This window comes from Pleurodeles waltl, chromosome 6 (genome assembly GCF_031143425.1).
Source record: "Pleurodeles waltl isolate 20211129_DDA chromosome 6, aPleWal1.hap1.20221129, whole genome shotgun sequence".
In the NCBI taxonomy this organism is placed as follows: domain Eukaryota; kingdom Metazoa; phylum Chordata; class Amphibia; order Caudata; family Salamandridae; genus Pleurodeles; species Pleurodeles waltl.
In genome coordinates this window covers 1,547,971,026-1,547,989,723 of record NC_090445.1, presented here as the reverse complement: position 1 = coordinate 1,547,989,723, position 18,698 = coordinate 1,547,971,026, and the positions used below count along the sequence as shown (strand labels likewise).

At 49.7% G+C, this 18,698-nt stretch overlaps 1 protein-coding gene across 1 annotated transcript in view; it reads right to left on the bottom strand.

Annotated features, from left to right (window-relative positions):
- The window catches only part of PEX14 (peroxisomal biogenesis factor 14), a 419,725-nt gene that overhangs the window by 29,319 nt on the left and 371,708 nt on the right, over positions 1-18,698 (bottom strand). The window contains exon 5 of the mRNA XM_069241206.1: positions 6,683-6,768. Within this exon, the coding sequence (XP_069097307.1) occupies positions 6,683-6,768 (86 nt within the window). The remainder of the gene's footprint in view (positions 1-6,682; positions 6,769-18,698) is intronic.

Sequence of the window (18,698 nt, the reverse complement as noted above, 5' to 3'; positions counted from 1 at the left end):
ATCTCATCGTCACATCTCTCCCCGGCACAGAGCGCCTCACTGCACAGGTACCTCCACACTGCACTCTGGCGCTGCATGACGCGCGGCACCAGGCACTCATGGAAGAGACGGAGAGTAGTGAGGGGTATCCTTCGGCCTGACCACTCACCATCTCTCCACAGACGCAGAGACACTGCACAGAGAATACCCCGTGGGGAGCGGCACCAGGCACCCTCGGAAGAGACCAAGAGGGATTCGGGGTGCATCTCCAGGCACACAGAGCACATCACACAGTACATACACTACACCCCACAATCACCCGCTTCAAGTACTTCTGGGAGATGTGGGCAGATATGATAGGGACACTGGAGCTGTCCCCTCCCCCCTTCACACACAAACCGTGGACTACAATGTCCAGAGGAAACCATGCTATTGACCACCCCCTGCTTGGGAGGCACCCAGCACAGCAGCCTGTGGATGGGCAAAAGATATGCAGAGTGGGATGAAGACTCAAGAGGATTTACATTGACACACACATATATATATATATATATATATATATATATATATATATATATATAGAGAGAGAGAGAGAGAGAGAGAGAGAGAGAGAGAGAGAGAGAGAGAGAGAGAGAGAGAGAGAGAGAGAGATATAAGCAGGTAAAGAAGAGAATTGAGTGACAAAACAGAACTTCAGAAACCATACGAAGTGCCAGAGGGAAGTGGATAGAAAGGAAATGGATAGAAGGAAAGTAGGAGAGGGAAGAGAAGGGGAATTGCTGAAATGGAAGGGTGGTAAGAAGCAAAACAGCAGGAAGGAGTCATGGAGATGGCTGAATGTGAAGAACTACAGGAGAACTGTGACAATGGGGAGAGCGACACCAGCACTGGCATGGTCGAGGAGTGATAGAAAAGGACATCTCCACTAGAGGAGAGTGGGTAAGAGGCAGGAGTTAAACTAACAGTGAAGAGGAATATCAGAACGAGAGGAATGAAAGGAACAGCAGAGAGCCAGAAAGGATAGAGGGAACATTGGACGGGAGAGAAGTGGTAGGATGGGATAGAGGATGCTGGTCAAGGAACAGAGGTAACAGGACAGAGACCAGACTCGGCCAGGGGAGGCTGCTCAAGAGATAGAACAGAATGGAAGGGCCACTGGATTGGAGTTTAGTGATAGGATGGACCTGAGGAGGCAGATCAAGGTAGAGGTGACTAACAGGTTACTTAACCTTCAGTAACACACTTTCTGGTAGATAGACTAACAGCAGATTGCACACCTGTAGAAAATCCCCCAGCCTAGATTTGAAAGTTTTCACAGCAGTGCTCCCACTTGTTGCTAAGAGGAGCTGTGCAGGTCCATGTTGGGCTCGTACTGCCAAAGGAATGATGGAGTAGAACCACCTTTAAGCGCCACACCTGCACAGACATCAGTTTCTTGCTAGACTTTTTCTTTCTACGTCCTCAGATATGGACAGAAAGCAACTGGAGGTACAAACGTCCTGGTACAGGTACTAGAGGACTTTTGTTAGATGGTGAAAAGAGGCAACTTCACAGAACAGACAGGTGGGAGGCTGGTGAGGAATCTGTGGTTAGACAGAGTATCCAAAAGAAACAGCGTTTGGATACTTCTAAAGCAGATGCCTCACCTGTAGCATAAATACCAAAGCAGTACCTCCAGAAGGTGGAGTGTCTGTTGAGTGGACTCAGTCCAAACAATTCCTGCAGCAAAGAACAGGTGAAAAACCCTTTCTGTTGGACCTGGTTGTCAAGGCAGTTGTGCTTCAAGAATGTGTGCACTGACCACCACGTTGCAGCCTGGTATAGATCAAGAGCAGGCACTCTGCATGCCATTACAGAGGTCGTGGTGAAATGATCCCTCAGACCTTCTGGAGGTTGCTTCTTGGCCAACGTGAAACAGATCTTAATGCAGAGGACTATCTGCTTTGACAAAGTCTGTTTCTCCACCACTTTACATTTCTTTGCCTCTGAGAACCTCACAAGAAGCTCCTTATCCACTCAATAGTGTTTGGTGTGACTGGTGTAAAAGTTTAGGGTTCCTTTGGGGTTCCGTTGATGGAGTTTCTCCTCCTCTTTAGAGGGGTGGGTTGGAGCAAAGAAAATTGGGAGGTTCATTAATAGCTTAATATGAAAAGGATTCACCACTTTTGGCAACTAGGCTACTCTGGTCTTCAACAACTTTGTCCGGAAAAAAAGGAGGGGTAGAGTGGCTGCTTAAGAGAGCCTGGAATTCACTCTCGCAATGAACTGAAGTGATCACAGTGGAGGACGGTTTTGAGTCAGAAGATGCAAAAAATAGCTAGGCATCAGCTCGAAGGGAATGCTCATGAGGAAAGTCATAACAAAATTAAGATCCCACTGTGGCATCACAAATGGTTTGGGTGGGAACAGGTCATACCTTTAATAAATCGCAAAAAATCACATCAAAACAGGTGACTTAAACAAGGACTGGTGGTATGGAAAACTCAAGAGGGCTGAAAAGACTGCAAAATAACCTTTAATAGTGCCCACTGCAAGGCCCTGCTGGGCCCAAGAAAAACAAACAATAAAACTTCAAACTGTTTGGTTTGCCAAGTGCCTGTTTTGTGAACTCCATATCAGACCACAAATCTGTTCCAGGGCCCGGCATAAATGGTCTTAATAGATGGACTCTTCGCAGTGATGATGACATCAATGACTTCCAATGGTAATTACAAAAAGAGAAAAAGGTGGAGGATGCCACAACGCTCGTACATCAACAAAGGTTTCAGATTAATGTCCTTATAGTAAATCTTAAAGAAAATGCAATGTCGAAGTCCAGTGGATGCCAACCATCCAGGCACCTCCCACCACAGGTGTCCAGAAACGCTGACTACAGGGTAGTCAGTGATGATATCAAATATATGAACAGCAAACCAGGGCACACCAGAACAAGTTCCGAGTGGTTGATCCAAGTGATCAAGCAATAAGAGTCAGGGTCCAAGGAGTAAGTAACAGCCGAACATTTATTGATGCGTGCACCAGTGTGGCCAATATACAGGTCAAAGACCACATGTAAACCAGACTTCCAATGGTAGATCAAACACAATCATCTGCCTCACTCAATCTCCATGCACGGAGGTGAAGACTGGGCAGGTTTGAGTGCAAAACTCTGCTCTTGTGCTGCAATAGAAGATTATCCCCAATGAGTACTATGAGCAGAAGATAGATGCTCATCCCCTGAAGTTCCATGCACCACACTCTCCTGGCCCAATCCAGAGCCACCGTGATGTTTTGGGCCCGGTTGTTCCTGATCTTCAGATCTCTGGGCAGGAAAGACAGAGGCAGAAAGGCTTACAGTAGTCCTGTGCCTCACTCAAGCCTGAATGTGTCACGTAGAGACTGCATTCTTGGGCTCTACAATGTGTAGAAGTTTTGACACAGCATGTTCTCGATAGTGGAGAAAGGACCCAGGGAGTGATCAGAAGATGCCCTGTGAAACCACAGGGTGCAGCTGCCATTCGTGATCCACCAGGCATCACCGTTCAAGCTTGGCCATCTTGGCATTTAAAGATCCCACCAGGTGGTTCATGGTCTGGGAGATGCTCCAGCCAACTTCAGTGGTGCAGTATTTCTTGACACAAGACCATGAAACTCACTACACTATGCTTGTTGCAGTAACACATGGTGGTAGTGGTGTGCCTGAGGACCTGCACTAGCCTCCAGTTGATGGATGACAGAAAGGCCTTCAACATCATGCAGATGCCCCACCCTTCCAACACACTGATGTGGAGCTGGGTTCTGCCTGAAACCAGAGGTCTCAGATCTCTACCTCTCCCAGATTGCTTCCACAACCCAGTAGTGATGCATCCATTACTAGTATCAGCTCTGGATGGGGAAGGGGGAACGGTCTGCCACTGGTCAGGCTGCAATCGAGCATCCACCACTGAAGATCATCTCACAAACCTGGACAACATCCGCCAGGCTCTCTCGGTGCTGGGTCCACTGAGACTTCAGATCTCAAGGAAGAGCCTACATATGCCACCTGGCGAAGTGAACAAGTAGAACACACAAGGCCAACAGCCCTAGAAGTCTCAGTGATGCTCACGACCAAGACTGAAATATCAGGATGATAGCCTGAATTTCCTGGACTAGCTGCGGTGGATGAAGGGCCCAGAAGTACACTGTGTTGAAGACATCTCTTATAAAAAGAAGCCTTTGCAAAGAACTCAGCTGTCACTTTGGCTCGTTAATCGAGAACCCCAAAAAAGTCACAAGATTTACCATTCATCTGGAGGGGGTCTTGACTGACTTGGGCCTTTAACAGCCAGTTGTTGAGGTAGTGGAAAAATGGTATCTCCTGCCTCTGAAGATGGGCAGCTACAAAAGCCTTCACTTTTGTGAACACCAAAGGGTTCTGGAAAGGAAGAAGGGGGGCAGAACAAACTAAAAATTATCCTGGCAGGCATTGAAATGCAGGTAACATCTGTGGGACAGCAAGACAAGCACTTACAATTATACATCTTGTAGGTCCAAGGCTACCATCCAGTTTCCCAGATCCAGGGCGCACAGACCAGGATCAGAATGAGCATTTTGAATTTGTCATTCCACAAAAATTAATTAAGAGGGCAAAGATCTAAAACAGGACGAAGGCCTCGTCGCCCTTCGGAATGAGGAAATCGATGGACTAACAACACATCCCTGTTTCCAAAGCCAGCAACCCTCACAATGGCCCCTTTGGGCAGAAGGGCTCACACCTCTGCAATAAGATGGATAGGTGCTCCTCTGAGAACTGCTGATGTAGGCAGAGGCTGTAGAGGGAATGAAAGGAACATAAGGGCATAGATGAAGTGGACCATCTGGAGGATCAATTTGTCAGATGTGATGAACTGCCATCCAAGAAGAAAACGTAGGATTCTTTCTCCAAGAGGGTGGTTGGGTGCCACTAGGGGGAAACTAAAGCACCTTGCAAGCTGATGCTGAAGGGAAGTGGTACCGGGAAGAACGGTGGCCCTGGTAACTTGCACATTATCTGCCTGATCCATGTCCCAGGCCACAAAAGGGCTAAAGGGACTGCAGAAGGGCACGAGACCTAGCATTATCTATAAAGCAAATATCTTGAGTAGCTTCGGAAGGACCAAAACTGATGAAGGAACTGTCTGGCCAGGGTTGAAAGGCCTAAAGAGCACATCGTGGTCCAGCTTTCTTTGAAGCACTACAGGGCAGGATCAGGTTTTTTGTAAGCACATTTGTTTTACCCTCAGCAGACATGAGTTGTAAATCAAGGACCTCAGCAGCATGTCTGATTACTACTCCAAAGCAAGCACTCTCCACGTGGGCAGCCCTGTTTCGGGGGAAGAATCAATCCCACTGGACTCTTGAAAATCCATGGATCGACTTTCATCATCTTAATTTGAAGTTAACCATCCACAGCATCTCCATTGCCATCTGAAAGTGTCAGCAAACTATGGTCAGAGTCAGAACAGGAAAGCTGTGAAGCAACTGGGGATGGTTCTGTGGTACAGGAAAGACTTTGTTTGACTCGAATTGTACAGTAACTGGTTGCACGGGTGTGGGGTCATAGCGACCCCAGATGGGGTTCGGCATAAGACCCAAGTAGGGCAACATCAGGTCCAGAGTCAACGAGGAAGGGACCGATGTAGGTCTTGGAGCCTGAACAGAAGTCTGCACCAGGATCAGTACAGAACTAGAGGTGAGCTCTAAGGATTCAGATGGCACCACTTATGGACCCACTAATGCTAACCCAACATGATGCATTACTTTACAGTACTAGATCTCCTTTGGGTGCATGACAGCACTTTCGGCACACAACTTGCATGCATGCTCCAAAATCTCAAACACCAGAGCTGGTGCATGTCCGTCACCAATATCTGTTTACAACAGGCATGGCATAGGTTGGACCTTGTAGCCTTGGGTAGGGACATCGTTCCCATGCATACTGAAGTAGTTTACAAACTCTTCAAACTGACAAAAAAGGGAGCAGAGCTTCAGATCCGTGTTTGAAGGTGCAGAAAGAAAGGAACTAATGGTGGCACTCAGCAGTGATGCTTATATGTGCCTCTGATATGTCCCTTCTGGGGCAGAACAATTCTAATGCAGAGTCACACAATGCCATCTAGCGCTGCACAGAAGCACCAATGTGAAAAATTCCAGATCCAGCCTGGCACTTGCAAAATATTCTACAGGTGAGGGATCTCAAGTTAGTAGTATAAATCAGAGAGAATGGGACATAGGAGACCGGATAAGGGGTAAAAGAGGACAGAGTGGGTCACTTAATTGAAAAGAAGAACGAAATAGAAGAGGCTGGTCAAGAGATAAAGGTAACAGAGGATAGATGAGATATTGGATTGGAAAGAAGTGATAGGATGGAACAGAGGAGGCTGGTCAAGATATAAAGGTAACTGAGGAGAGATGGGCCACTAAATTGGAAAGAAAGGCTGGATGAGACAGAAGAGGCTAGCCAAGGGAAAGATGTACCAGGAGATGTGTCACTGTATTGAAGAAAAGTGAGAGGATAAGACAGAAGACACTGGTCAAGGGATGGATATAACAGAGGATAAAAGGGTCTCTGGATTGGAGAGAAGTTACAGCATGGGACAGAGAAGGATGCTCAACACAGAATAGAAGGGTTAAAGGATTGGAGAGAAGCAACAGGATGGAAGAGAAGAGGCTGGTCAAGTAGCACACACTGTCAGCATTATCTTACCTTGTAGAGCTGATGGAAACCAAACGCGATCCCTGCCATGATGATGGCCAGAGCCCCATAGTCTCTCCACCTGGAGCCTGCAGGACCTGAGGGAAAGAACAGCAAAAAAATGAAACACCCCATCTGATGAGCACATATCAAGCACAACCCTAGACTAGCTCTGTCAGGGTTCCTCAGCACACTAGAACGGGAGGGCTTCCGCTTCAACTCTAAGGCAACGACCCATATAAAGTGAGCGCTTTAAGTGCTATTTTTTAAAAATCTTTTTATTAAATTGTTATCATTGAATACCAATACACTAAGTATAACTTGAAAGCACCCCCTCCCAAAAGTCCTTGGAGATATATATATATATATATATATATATCACTGCTACAGTTTTGGGATGATCAGTGTCTTAAATAGTTGAAGAGCTGAAGCAATATGTTACATCTAAGACAGTGGGAAATGATTGTCACTGGATAAGAATACGCTTGTTTAGTTTGTAATCAAGCTCCATTTGTTGATGTCTATAAAATTATCAAAAAACAACAAAATAGCACACAGTAAAAGAGCACAACAAACACATAACAGCACAACACAAATATAACACACCAGAACACACAGACCAGAATGCAACACAAGAGCTACAGTAGAACACAACAGCAATTAAGCAATGCAGCGAAAAAAGAAGTACAAAGCACATCACCACTGGAACAAAGATCACAATAACAAAAAACACACCACAACACAAGCTAAAAATAGAAAACATCACAGAAAACAACAATGCACTTGAAAAGCTATACGACGGCACAACAGAAAATATTTGTTCATCCTCCACACTATAGCACAACTGTATTTAACAGTGCTGGTGAGTACATAAATGGAGAACTGATAGATTCTCAAGAGATAATTTCCCAAGTCATAAAATAGTCATGACAGTATGGAGGGACATACTATGGCTCCGCAATAATCGGTGGGAAAATGAAAATGAACTATGCTATTGACAGATGCAGCTTGTTTTGTTGACAGTCTCATATCCTTGCTTTAGTCAGTCAGTGTTGAAATATTATGTCAGACTTTCCAGAGGAAGGGCATTTTTGTTTCTTTATTAACTTTGTCATAGTTGGACCAATCAGCATGACAGTTTCCAAAACTCCCAATGTAAAATTACCTTTGCTGCTTCAAGGAAAGTTCTGTACTGATTGATCAAGCAGCAGCCAGGTAAAAAGGGGTTTCCAATAATGCGATTTTTCATATTAATTCCCAAACAACTCCCAATGGTCTACAGATCCCCGACCTCACTTCTGCGACGCCATCACCGACATCATCAGCGCCCAATCCCTCGCCTCAACAGACTACATCCTCCTCAGCGACCTCAACATTCACTTAGAAAACAACAACGATATCAACACCCCCAACCTGCTCGCCAACCTTGGCCTTAAGCAACTCGTCACGTCACCCACTCACACCGCAGGCCACACACTCAACCCCATCTTCTCAGCCAGCAGCCACGTCTCCTTCAGCCACACCACCGAACTCCACTGGACTGACCATCGCTGCATCCATTTTTCCTTCCAGAAGCCAGTCACTCACCCGCACCCTACACAACCCCCCCGCTGCTACTGGAGCAAAATCTTATCAGAACAGCTGGTCTCCACCCTCGCCCGGGCCCCTCTCCTAGGATCCCGGACCCCAACACAGCCACCACCAACCTGCATCAATGGATAGACGACTGCGCCAACACCCTCGCCCCAATCAAACAACCCTCAGACATCCACTACAGAGCCAAGGCGAGCTGGTTCACCCTCGACCTACAGGCCTCCAAACGGGAATGCAGAAGAATCAAGAAAACCTGGCACCATGAACCTACCGAACCCAACCACATCGCCCTCAAGACTGCCATCCGCAAACATCGCCAGCTGATCTGCACCACCAAAATAACCTACTACAAAAGCCGCATAGACACAAACGCTCACAACAGCAAAGAGCTCTTCGGCATCATCAAAGAGCTCTCCAACCCCAGGCCCTGCTCCAACGGACCCCTGCCATCACAGGAGTTCTGCAACTCCCTCGCCACCTACTTCCATCGAAAGATCAAAAACATCCACAACAGCTTCAACCCCCAGACCCACCAGCCAACCACAGACACCCACGACCCCAACGCACCAAGCAACACCAACCTCCTTTGCGCCTGGACCCACGTCAACAATGCAGACACCGTCAACACCATGGCCTCCATCCACTCCGGTTCCCCCTCAGACCTCTGCCCACACCATATCTTCAATAAAGCCAGCAATATTATCGCCCCCACCTCCGCTCCATCATCAACAGCTCCTTCGAGACAGCCACCTTCCCGGAGAGCTGGAAACACGCCGATGTCAACGCCCTGTTAAAGAAACCCAAGGCGGACCCAGATGACCCTAAGAACTACCGGCCCATCTCCCTCCTCCCCTTCCCAGCAAAGGTCATCGAGGAAATCGTGAACGGCCAACTATCTCGCTTCTTGGAAGACAACAAGACGCTCGACACCTCACAATCCAGATTCCGCAAGAACCACAGCACTGAAACCGCACTCATCGCTGCTACAGATGACATCAGGACCATGCTTGACAAAGGCGAAACCGCAGCGCTCATCGTCCTGGACCTCTCCGCAGCCTTCAACACCATTTGTCACCATACCCTTCGCACACGCCTCCACAACGCCGGGATCCGCGGCAAGGCTCTCGACTGGATCTCTTAATTCCTCTCCGGCAGAACCCAGAGAGTCCGCCTTCTGCCGTTTTTGTCCGAAGCCTCCAAGACCATCTGTGGTGTCCCCCAAGGATCCTCCCTCAGCCAAACGCCCTTCAACATCTACATGGCCCCACTCGCTAACATCGCACAAACCCACCATATCAGCATAGTATCGTACGCAGACGACACCCAGCTGATCCTCTCCCTCACGAAAGTCCCTGCAACTGCAAAAAACAACCTCCACAATGGACTTCACACCATCGCCAACTGGATGGAATCAAGCCGCCTCAAGTTAAACACTGACAAAACAGAGATCCTCCTCTTCGGCACCGACCTCTCAGCTTGGAACGACTCCTGGTGGCCTACCTCCCTAGGAACCGCACCCACACCCACCACTCAAGCACTCAGCCTAGGATTCATCCTGGACTTAGCATGACTCAGCAAGTCAATGCAATCTCCTCTTCCTGCTACAACACCCTTTGCATGCTCCGCAAGATCTTCAAATGGATTCCCGTCGAAATCAGGAAAACAGTCACCTACGCTCTTATCAGCAGCCAATTAGACTACGGAAATGCACTCTACGCGGGAACCACGGCCAAACTCCAAACGAAAATGCAACGAATCCAAAACGCATCCGCCCGCCTCATCTTCGACGTCCCACGCTGCGACCACATCTCATCCCACCTTAGAGACCTACACTTGCTACCCGTAACGAAGAGGATCACCTTCAAACTCCTCACCCACGCACACAAAGCCCTCCACAACAATGGTCCGGCCTACCTCAACGACAGACTCACATTCCACACTCCCACCCGCCATCTCCGCTCCGCCAGCCTCGCCTCTGTCCCCCGCATCCGCCGCACCACTGCCAGAGGAAGATCCTTCTCTCACATCGCTGCCAAGACCTGGAACTCCCTACCGCTCCACCTACGCCAGACCCTGGACCTCCTGACGTTCAGGAAACGCCTCAAAACATGGCTATTCGATCAGTAGCTCCCCCCCCCCAGTGCCTTGAGACCCTGACGGGTGAGTAGCGCGCTTTATAAATTACTTGATTGATTGATTGAAACAGATGTTTGCTCTCCAACACAGAAAATATGACTGAAAACAACTACATCAAAATTGACAGAAAGAACTTTATTCAGAAAGTGTGCTATTTGTAATTTGGTCTAAGTCTGTTCAGTAGTTTGAGAAAGTAGTGTTTGTGTTTAAAGAGCAACTCATGCTGAGTATGAAGGGGTTAGCTCTCAGAAAAAGTTTGAGATATCTTGACTGTGGGTACCATGGTACTACTGAGCTACCAAAAGTGTACAAGCATTGGCAAAGCCAATAGGTTTAGCCCATGCAAGACCTATTGGCTTTGCCAATGTGTTTAAGCCATATTGTACACCAGTGTGTCTGCTGTTCAGCATGGCTAAAAACTAGTGGAATAGAGGAGAGTCGCATGGAGTGTCAGGTTGGAACAAAGAAGAGTGGAGTAGAGTCTTGTAGAGTGGAATGGCAGAGAGTGTTTGTATTGGAGTTGCATAGTGTGGAGTCGCATAGACTGGAATACACTGGAGTGGCATTGAGTACAGTGGACTGGTGTAGAGTGCGTTGGTGTAGAGTGTTGCAGAGTGCAGTGGCATTGAATTCAGTGCCATACAATGGAGTGGCGTAGATTACAGTGATGCATGGTACAGTGCGGAGGGGCGCAGAGGGGAGGGGAGTGACATAGAGCGGAGTGATGCAGAGGCCAGGGGCTTAGGGTTGAGCAGCATAGACCGCAGTGGCATAGAGTGCAGACTAGAGTTGAGTGGCATAGGGTGCAGTGGTATAAAGTGGTCGAGAGTAGAGTAGCATAGAGTAGTGGAGAATAGTGTATAGTGCCGTGGAGTGCAGTGGCACAAAGTGGAGCAGAGTGCAGTGATGTAGAGCACAGGGATGCAGATTAGAGTGCAGTGACAGAGTGAAGCTTGACCCTTGGGTAGGTCGCTTCCCCACCGCTGCAGCTCCGCCTGCTCTGTCCGCTGTGACCTGCTTTCTTCCTGATCGGCGCTGAACTCCTGCGCGATCGCCGCCTTGGTTCCCCACTGACTGCCTGTGCCCCTTGCTTTCTGTGCCCCGTGTGCCTGCCTGCCCCCCTTCTCTCATGTACCCCGTGTGAGTGGTTTTCTTATTCTATTTTTGCCTTCCATTTTCCGATCGTCGCGATCTCCAACGGGCTCCTCAGCCACGTTTTTTCCGCCGCTGCCTCCCGTGTGGCCCCGCCCTCCTGCTCCCATTCGCTGTCCTACCCTCCCGCCTCCTGCCTCCCAGCTGACCCCTCCTACACTCTTATGGTGGCTGCTGCGCAGCCGCGCCACTGGCGCGCCAAAGGCGCACCAAGGGCAAGCCCATCTGCGCCCAGCGCCAGAACCCCTGGCCCCCACCCCACACAAAGCACCCAACAGAGATACGACTCTGCCTCCCTCAACGCCCTCAACACTGGACAAACAGCCACCTGCTACCAAGCCACCCCAAAGCGAACCCATGGACCCTTCACCTGTCAAGCCTGCAAATACACATGCCTCCGAACCTGCAGACCACCCACCGGCCCTCGCAACAACAACCACCTCAAGTGCATCCTCCTCAACACACGCTCCGTCCACAAGCACGCCATCGAACTATGGAACCTCCTGGACACAACAGCACCAGACGTCGCCTTCATCACGGAAACCTGGATGAACGCTTCCTCGGCCCCAGACATCGCTATAGCCATCCCCGACGGCTACAAGATCGCCCAGAAGTACAGCGTCAACCAAACCGGAGGAGGAATCGCCATCATCTACAGGAACACCATCAACATCACGACCACCACCGAAGACACACCCCTCACCGCCGAACACGTACACTTCTAGATTCACACCGACCCCAAGACCGCCCTCAGAGGAACACTCATCTACAGACCCCCGGGCCCACTCGCGCAATTCACTGAAACCATCGCAGACTTCATCAGCCCGCACACCCTAGCCTCACCAGAATACATCCTCCTCGAGGACCTGAACTTCCACCTGGAGAAAAACAACAACAACACCACCACCACCCTGCTCGACAACCTTGGACTCAAGCAACTGGTGAGCACCCCCACCCACATCGCTGGCCACACACTGGACCCCATCTTCTCCGCCAACAACCACGTCTCCTTCAGCCACTCCTCCGGACTACACTGGAACGACCACAGATGCGTCCACTTCACCTTCAAACGGGAGACTCACCACCATCGCACACAACAAATCCCCCGCAGATGCTGGAGCAAAATCACCACAGACCAGCTCCTCTCAACACTGAGCCAGAACCCACCAGCCAACATCACTGACGTCAACAACGCAGCCCACAACCTCACACAGTGGATCACCAACTGTGCCGACAACCTCGCACCACTTAAAAACCCCCCAGGCGGGACCAGCAACAGGAAAACCCCATGGTTCACGGACACCCTCAAAGAATCTAAGAAATCCTGCCGAACCCTCGAAAAAACCTGGCGCAACGAACGAACCACAGAAAACATGACAGCCCTCAAGATCGCCACCTGTGAACACCACCAGCTGATCCGCTCCACCAAAAGGACATCATTCAAAGAGCGACTAGACAACAACACCCACAACAGCAAGGAACTCTTCAACATCGTCAAAGAGCTCTCCAACCCCAGCTCCAGCTCCAACGACATCACACCGTCACAAGAACTCTGCAACTCCCTCGCCACGTTCTTCCACCGAAAGATTACAGATCTACACGACAGCTTCCGACCCCAGATCCCGCCTCCTACCACCGAACCAGCAGCCCCCACCACTACCCTCAGCTCCTGGACCCCTATCAGCTCAGAAGAGACCATATGCATCATGAACAACATCCACTCCGGCTCCCCATCGGACCCTTGCCCCCATCACATCTTCAACACAGCCGACACCATCATCGCACCCCATCTCGGAACATCATCAACAGCTCGTTCGCATCAGCCACCTTCCCCGAGAGCTGGAAGCACGCAGAAATCAACGCCCTCCTGAAAAAAACCACGGCAGACCCCAATGACCTGAAGAACTTCCGCCCCATCTCTCTTCTTCCCTTCCCGGCCAAGGTCCTCGAGAAGACCGTCAATAAGCAGCTGACCGCTTTACAACTCGCTCGACCCATCCCAGTCTGGATTTCGAGCCAACCACAGCAGAGAAACCGCCCTCATCGCAGTCACCGACGACATCAGGACCCTGATGGACAATGGAGAAACAACCGCCCTCATCTTCCTGGACCTCTCGGCAGCCTTCGATACCGTGTGCCATCGCACCCTAATAACCTGCCTCTGCACCACTGGAATCCTAGGAAAGGCCCTGGACTGGGTCATCTCGTTCCTCTCCGACAGAACCCAGAGAGTCTGCCTCCCTCCCTTCCGCTCAGAACCTACAGAGATCATCTGTGGCGTACCCCAAGGATCCTCACTCAGCCCAACCCTCTTCAATATCTACATGAGCCCCCTCGCCGCCATCGCACACAAACACAACATCAACATCATCTCCTACGCCGACGACACCCAGCTGGTACTCTCCCTCACCAAAGACCCAGCCACTGCCAAAACCAACCTACAGGAAGGAATGAAAGACGTCACGGAATGGATGAATCTCAGCCGCCTAAAACTGAACTCAGACAAGACGGAGGTCCTCATCTTCGGACAATCCCCATCCGCCTTGGACGACTCCTGGTGGCCCACGGCGCTGGGCACCGCACCAACCCCCTCAGATCACGCATGCAACCTCGGGTTCATCCTGGACTCCCTCCTCACGATGACCAAGCAAGTCAACGCCGTCTCGTCATCATGCTTCAACACCCTACGCATGCTCCGGAAGATCTTCCGGTGGATCCCCGCCGAAACCAGAAAGACGGTTACCCATGCCCTCATCACAAGCCGACTAGACTACGGAAACACCCTTTACGCAGGAACCACCGCCAAGCTTCAGAAACGACTACAACGCATACAGAACGCCTCCGCACGCCTCATCCTCGTCATTCCTCGCCACAGCCACATATCGCCCACCTGAAACACCTGCACTGGCTCCCCATCAACAAGAGGATCACCTTCAGGCTCCTCACCCACGCACACAAAGCACTCCACGACATGGGCCCCGAATACCTCAACAGCCGCCTCTCGTTCTACACGCCCACCCGTCAGCTCTGCTCAGCCAGCCTCGCCCTCGCAACCGTCCCACGAATCCGCAGAACCACCGCTCGAGGAAGATCATTCTCCTACCTGGCAGCCAAAGCATGGAACTCCCTCCCCGCACACCTAAAAACTACCCAGGACCATCTTGCCTTCAGGAAACACCTCAAGACATGACTCTTCGAGCAGCAGTAACACCCCCCCCCCCCTCTCCAGCGCCTTGAGACCCTCATGGGTGAGTAGCGCGCTCTATAAATGGACTGATTGATTGGTAGAGTGCATTGGTGCAGAGCAGTGGTTAAGAGTAGAGTGGAGTAGAGTGCAGAGGCACAGAGTAGAGTGGCGTAGAGTGGAGTGGCAGAGAGTGCAGCAATGCAGGGTAGAGTGCACTTGCATAGAATGGCATAAAGTGTAATGGCGTAGAGCGCAGTGGCATCTACAAATTAGATTGGAGTACAGTGGACTGGCACAGAGTGCAGGGGCATTGTTTTTTTTTTTTTTTAAACCTTTATTTTCAGCTTTTCAAAACAATGGTCGACAGCTGGAGAAACACTGTACGGTGTACATGATACTTTGTGGTAGTAAGAACATGGTTTCAGCCAGTGCACACACTGACCGACTCTTTCCACCCCCCCTAAGATTGCATAGCGGAACGTCATGTTGTGAAGGCCAGTCACGCTGACACTTCTGCACTTCACCATTTCCCCTGTCTGTAATTGCATCATCATCCTCACTTGCGTTCGAGCCGTTACTTTCTGCAGATTCCCTATCTGCATCGAGGTCGAGGAATTTATCACAGAGGTCCCCCCAAATCTGATGGTTTTCCTCTAGCTTTTCATCTCGCCTGGTCAATCTCATGTGTATCTACTCAGTCAGTGCCCATTCTTGGACATCCCTGTACCATGGCTCTAGTGTGGGGGCTCTCTGTCCAATCCATGTGATGGCTACTCAGCACTGGGCCAATACTAACACCAGCTGCAAGAATTTAGAGGCCATCTTGAGACCCTTTGGTCTCTTGACATGGGCCAGTAGGCAGCGTTAACAGTGTGCAGTCTATTTGTAAATGTATAGTCTGTTTAAATCAGTAACCACTTGTTTCCAGTAGTCCTGCACAGCCCAATAGTGTCATGCTAGGTGCATGAAGTCTGCGACATTGGCATTACAGCGTGGGCTATCCTGCCGTGAGGGTGTCATGCGTTGTAAGCTCTTGGGGGTCAAGTAAGTCCTGCGTAGGAAATTCCAAAGTATCAGCTTAAAGTGAGCGTTACATGACTCTGTGTGTGTCAGTCTGCCAGTGGTGCTGCTAGGTCTGATTTTCAAGAGGTGCACGCAGATGGGGGAGGGGTGGGCGGTCTGCCACATTATTCTCATTGCACTGTACAAAAGTGTTATTAGGTGTCGACCCAACCCACAGATCAATAGATGTCCAATGTGTGTGTGGTTTGGGGCGTGTCCAGGTAGGTAGACCATGTCACTTTGGTCACCTTTGTGAGCTCAAGGTAGTGTTAAAAGTGTCCTGGCCCTAATGCGAAGTTCTCACAGGCTTGTTCGTATGTTATGAAATACCTACCACAATATAGATCCCCAACAGGGTGCAGCCGCCTTTCCTTCAAGCCTGGAAGGACATGTTGTCCATCATTTTCCGTATCGGCATCAGTATCCAGATCATGAGTTCTCTGTGAAAACGGGCTACCTCCAGAGTCGCTTCAATAAAGTCTTGCCATATCTGAGCTGTCTGACGGACTGCATATGGACGGTTTCTGGCTACGCCAGCTCCCTCCATTAGTATTGCTGGAAGTTGATCTGTAGCGACCAAACCTACCAAGAGACTCTTCTCACAATTATCTTAATCGTCGTACTATTTTGCCGCATGTTGTAAGTGTGTGGCACAATAAGGTCTAGTCACGGCAACTCCAAGCCTCTGGCCTCTGGCTATGTACTGTCTGGTCAGAGTGGAAAAGGCCACTCTACTGTGGAGACCCACCCACAAAAGTGAAATAAGTATGGAATTCAGCTGTTTAAATAAATGCTTGGGGATGGGGAAACGTATTCTGCAATGTATACAGACATTTGGGCAGCAAAACCATTTTGGCTAAAGCCAACCTACCAATCAATCATTGCAGCAGCGTGTTCCAGAAGGCCACTGACTTCTGTAGAGCGTCTAAGAACCGTTCTGTATTGAGACGTAGCTGCTGCCTCTCAATGTGGGCCACCTGCATCCCTGAGTTTCGAAAGTGTGCCAATTCCCAGAAAAATCTCAGGGGTGGGAGGCGGTCCCGCAGTGTACTGGCCAAGGCTGCCAGGGGGAAAAGCAGAATTTTTTTTACAATTGAGGTGGAGTCCAGACAGGTCCCCAAACTCTTCCAGGACTTGCAAGAGTATTAGTAAGGCCACCTGCGGAGAGGCAATATAAAATAGCCTATTGCCTGCATATTAGGATATTATATGTTGAGTGGTACCCAGTCAGATACCCCAGTCACTAAGTATGAGGAGCTCCCAAATTACCATAGGTTATACAGCAATGGCAAATAAAAGGGGGAACAGGGGTCAATCCAGCCACATTCCATGTTCCAGTGCCCATGCTTCTGATCGAGTCCGACCCACACGCACTCTTGTGGTGGGGTTGGTGTACAGCAGCCATACCCATTCCCGAAAGTGGGATCCAATTCCCTTAACCCTGAGCACTTTGAGGAGGTAGCGCCAGGCCACAGCATCAAAGGCTTTTCTAAATTTATGGAGACTAGCGCTAGCTCCTCAGAGCTTGACTCCACCTCTTGTAAGACTTGCTGGAGTCGTCATAAGTTCATACCTATGCTCGGACCTGGGATGAACCCACACTGATCCTCATGCACCAATTGAGATGTGTGGTGACAGAGGGTTGGCAAGTAATTTGCAAAGTGTTTTTATGTCTGATTTAATCATGGTGAACGGCCTACAGATAGAGGGATTGGTCTCATTGCCACCTGGCTTAGGGAACATGCATTTTCCCCCTCACTATGGTAGAGGGTAGCACCCCTCTTTTGCATGCCTCCAGGAATACCTCCAGGAGTCTCTGTGTAACTGTTACCAAGAATGCCTGGTAAAACACAGAAGGAAAGCCATCACTGCCCAACACCTTTGCCTATGGGAGCATGTGCAACACCATACGCAATTCCTCTGGTTCAATGGGGGCATCCAGCTCTTCAGCAGCAGGCTATGCAAGTTGTGGAAGACCCAAGCCTTCCAAAAATGAGACCTATCTAGTTGGTGTTATATCCGAGTCCGCTGTATATACACACCGCTGCTAATGTTGGGATACCCCGATAAACCCTGCCCTAGTGGTGGCCCTATTGCCATCCTTCAAAATCAGGTCTATGGTGAACAGTGGTGGATACTTCCTTTACAGTATCCATGCGAGCAGCCAACCCAACTTATCCCCTTCCCTATGAAATTGCTGCCTATATTGTTTTAGTGTATATTTATCCAGCCTATCCCATATACCCGCTATCCGTCCAAGTACTACCTGCTCTTTAAGGCTTGTTTCGGGTATGTTTGATCCCCTGTCTGCAGTGAAGTCAACGTTGCTTCCTCTCTGTCTGAGACCTGTCGGAGTTGTCTTCACACTCTGCGGTTAAGATCATGCACCTGCCCCCTAGCATCACTTTTAGAGTATCCCATTCTGTGGTCCTACTATTCGTAGTTCCTCAATTATTCGCCATGTAGTCCGTCAGTGCACACAAAAGCACCTCACTTCCAACATCCTCCAGGACCTAGCTTCTCTTGCTGGTTCTCCCCATGGCACGGCACAAAACACTGGAAAGTGATCCATCAGGAAGCGAGCCAGGAGTGCCACTTCTATGTCTTCCACTCATGGGAGTCCTGCTACTAGTAGCCTGTCTAGTCTACTGTAGGTGTGGTGTGTAGCAGGTATCAAACCGTTGTGTTGGGTGGGTCAGCCGCCAGATATCTTTGATGCCCATGTTTCACATCACACTTAGGAGTACCGCTATCATTAAGGTTTTAGTCCCTGCCGGTGGTGGTGCTCTATCCAGGTCAGGGTCTAGTATACAGCTGAAGTCTCCTAGCTGCAACAGCGGTGTGTCTATGTGCTGCAGTAATAAGTCTTGAATGTTGTGGGAAAATGTCAGGTCATCG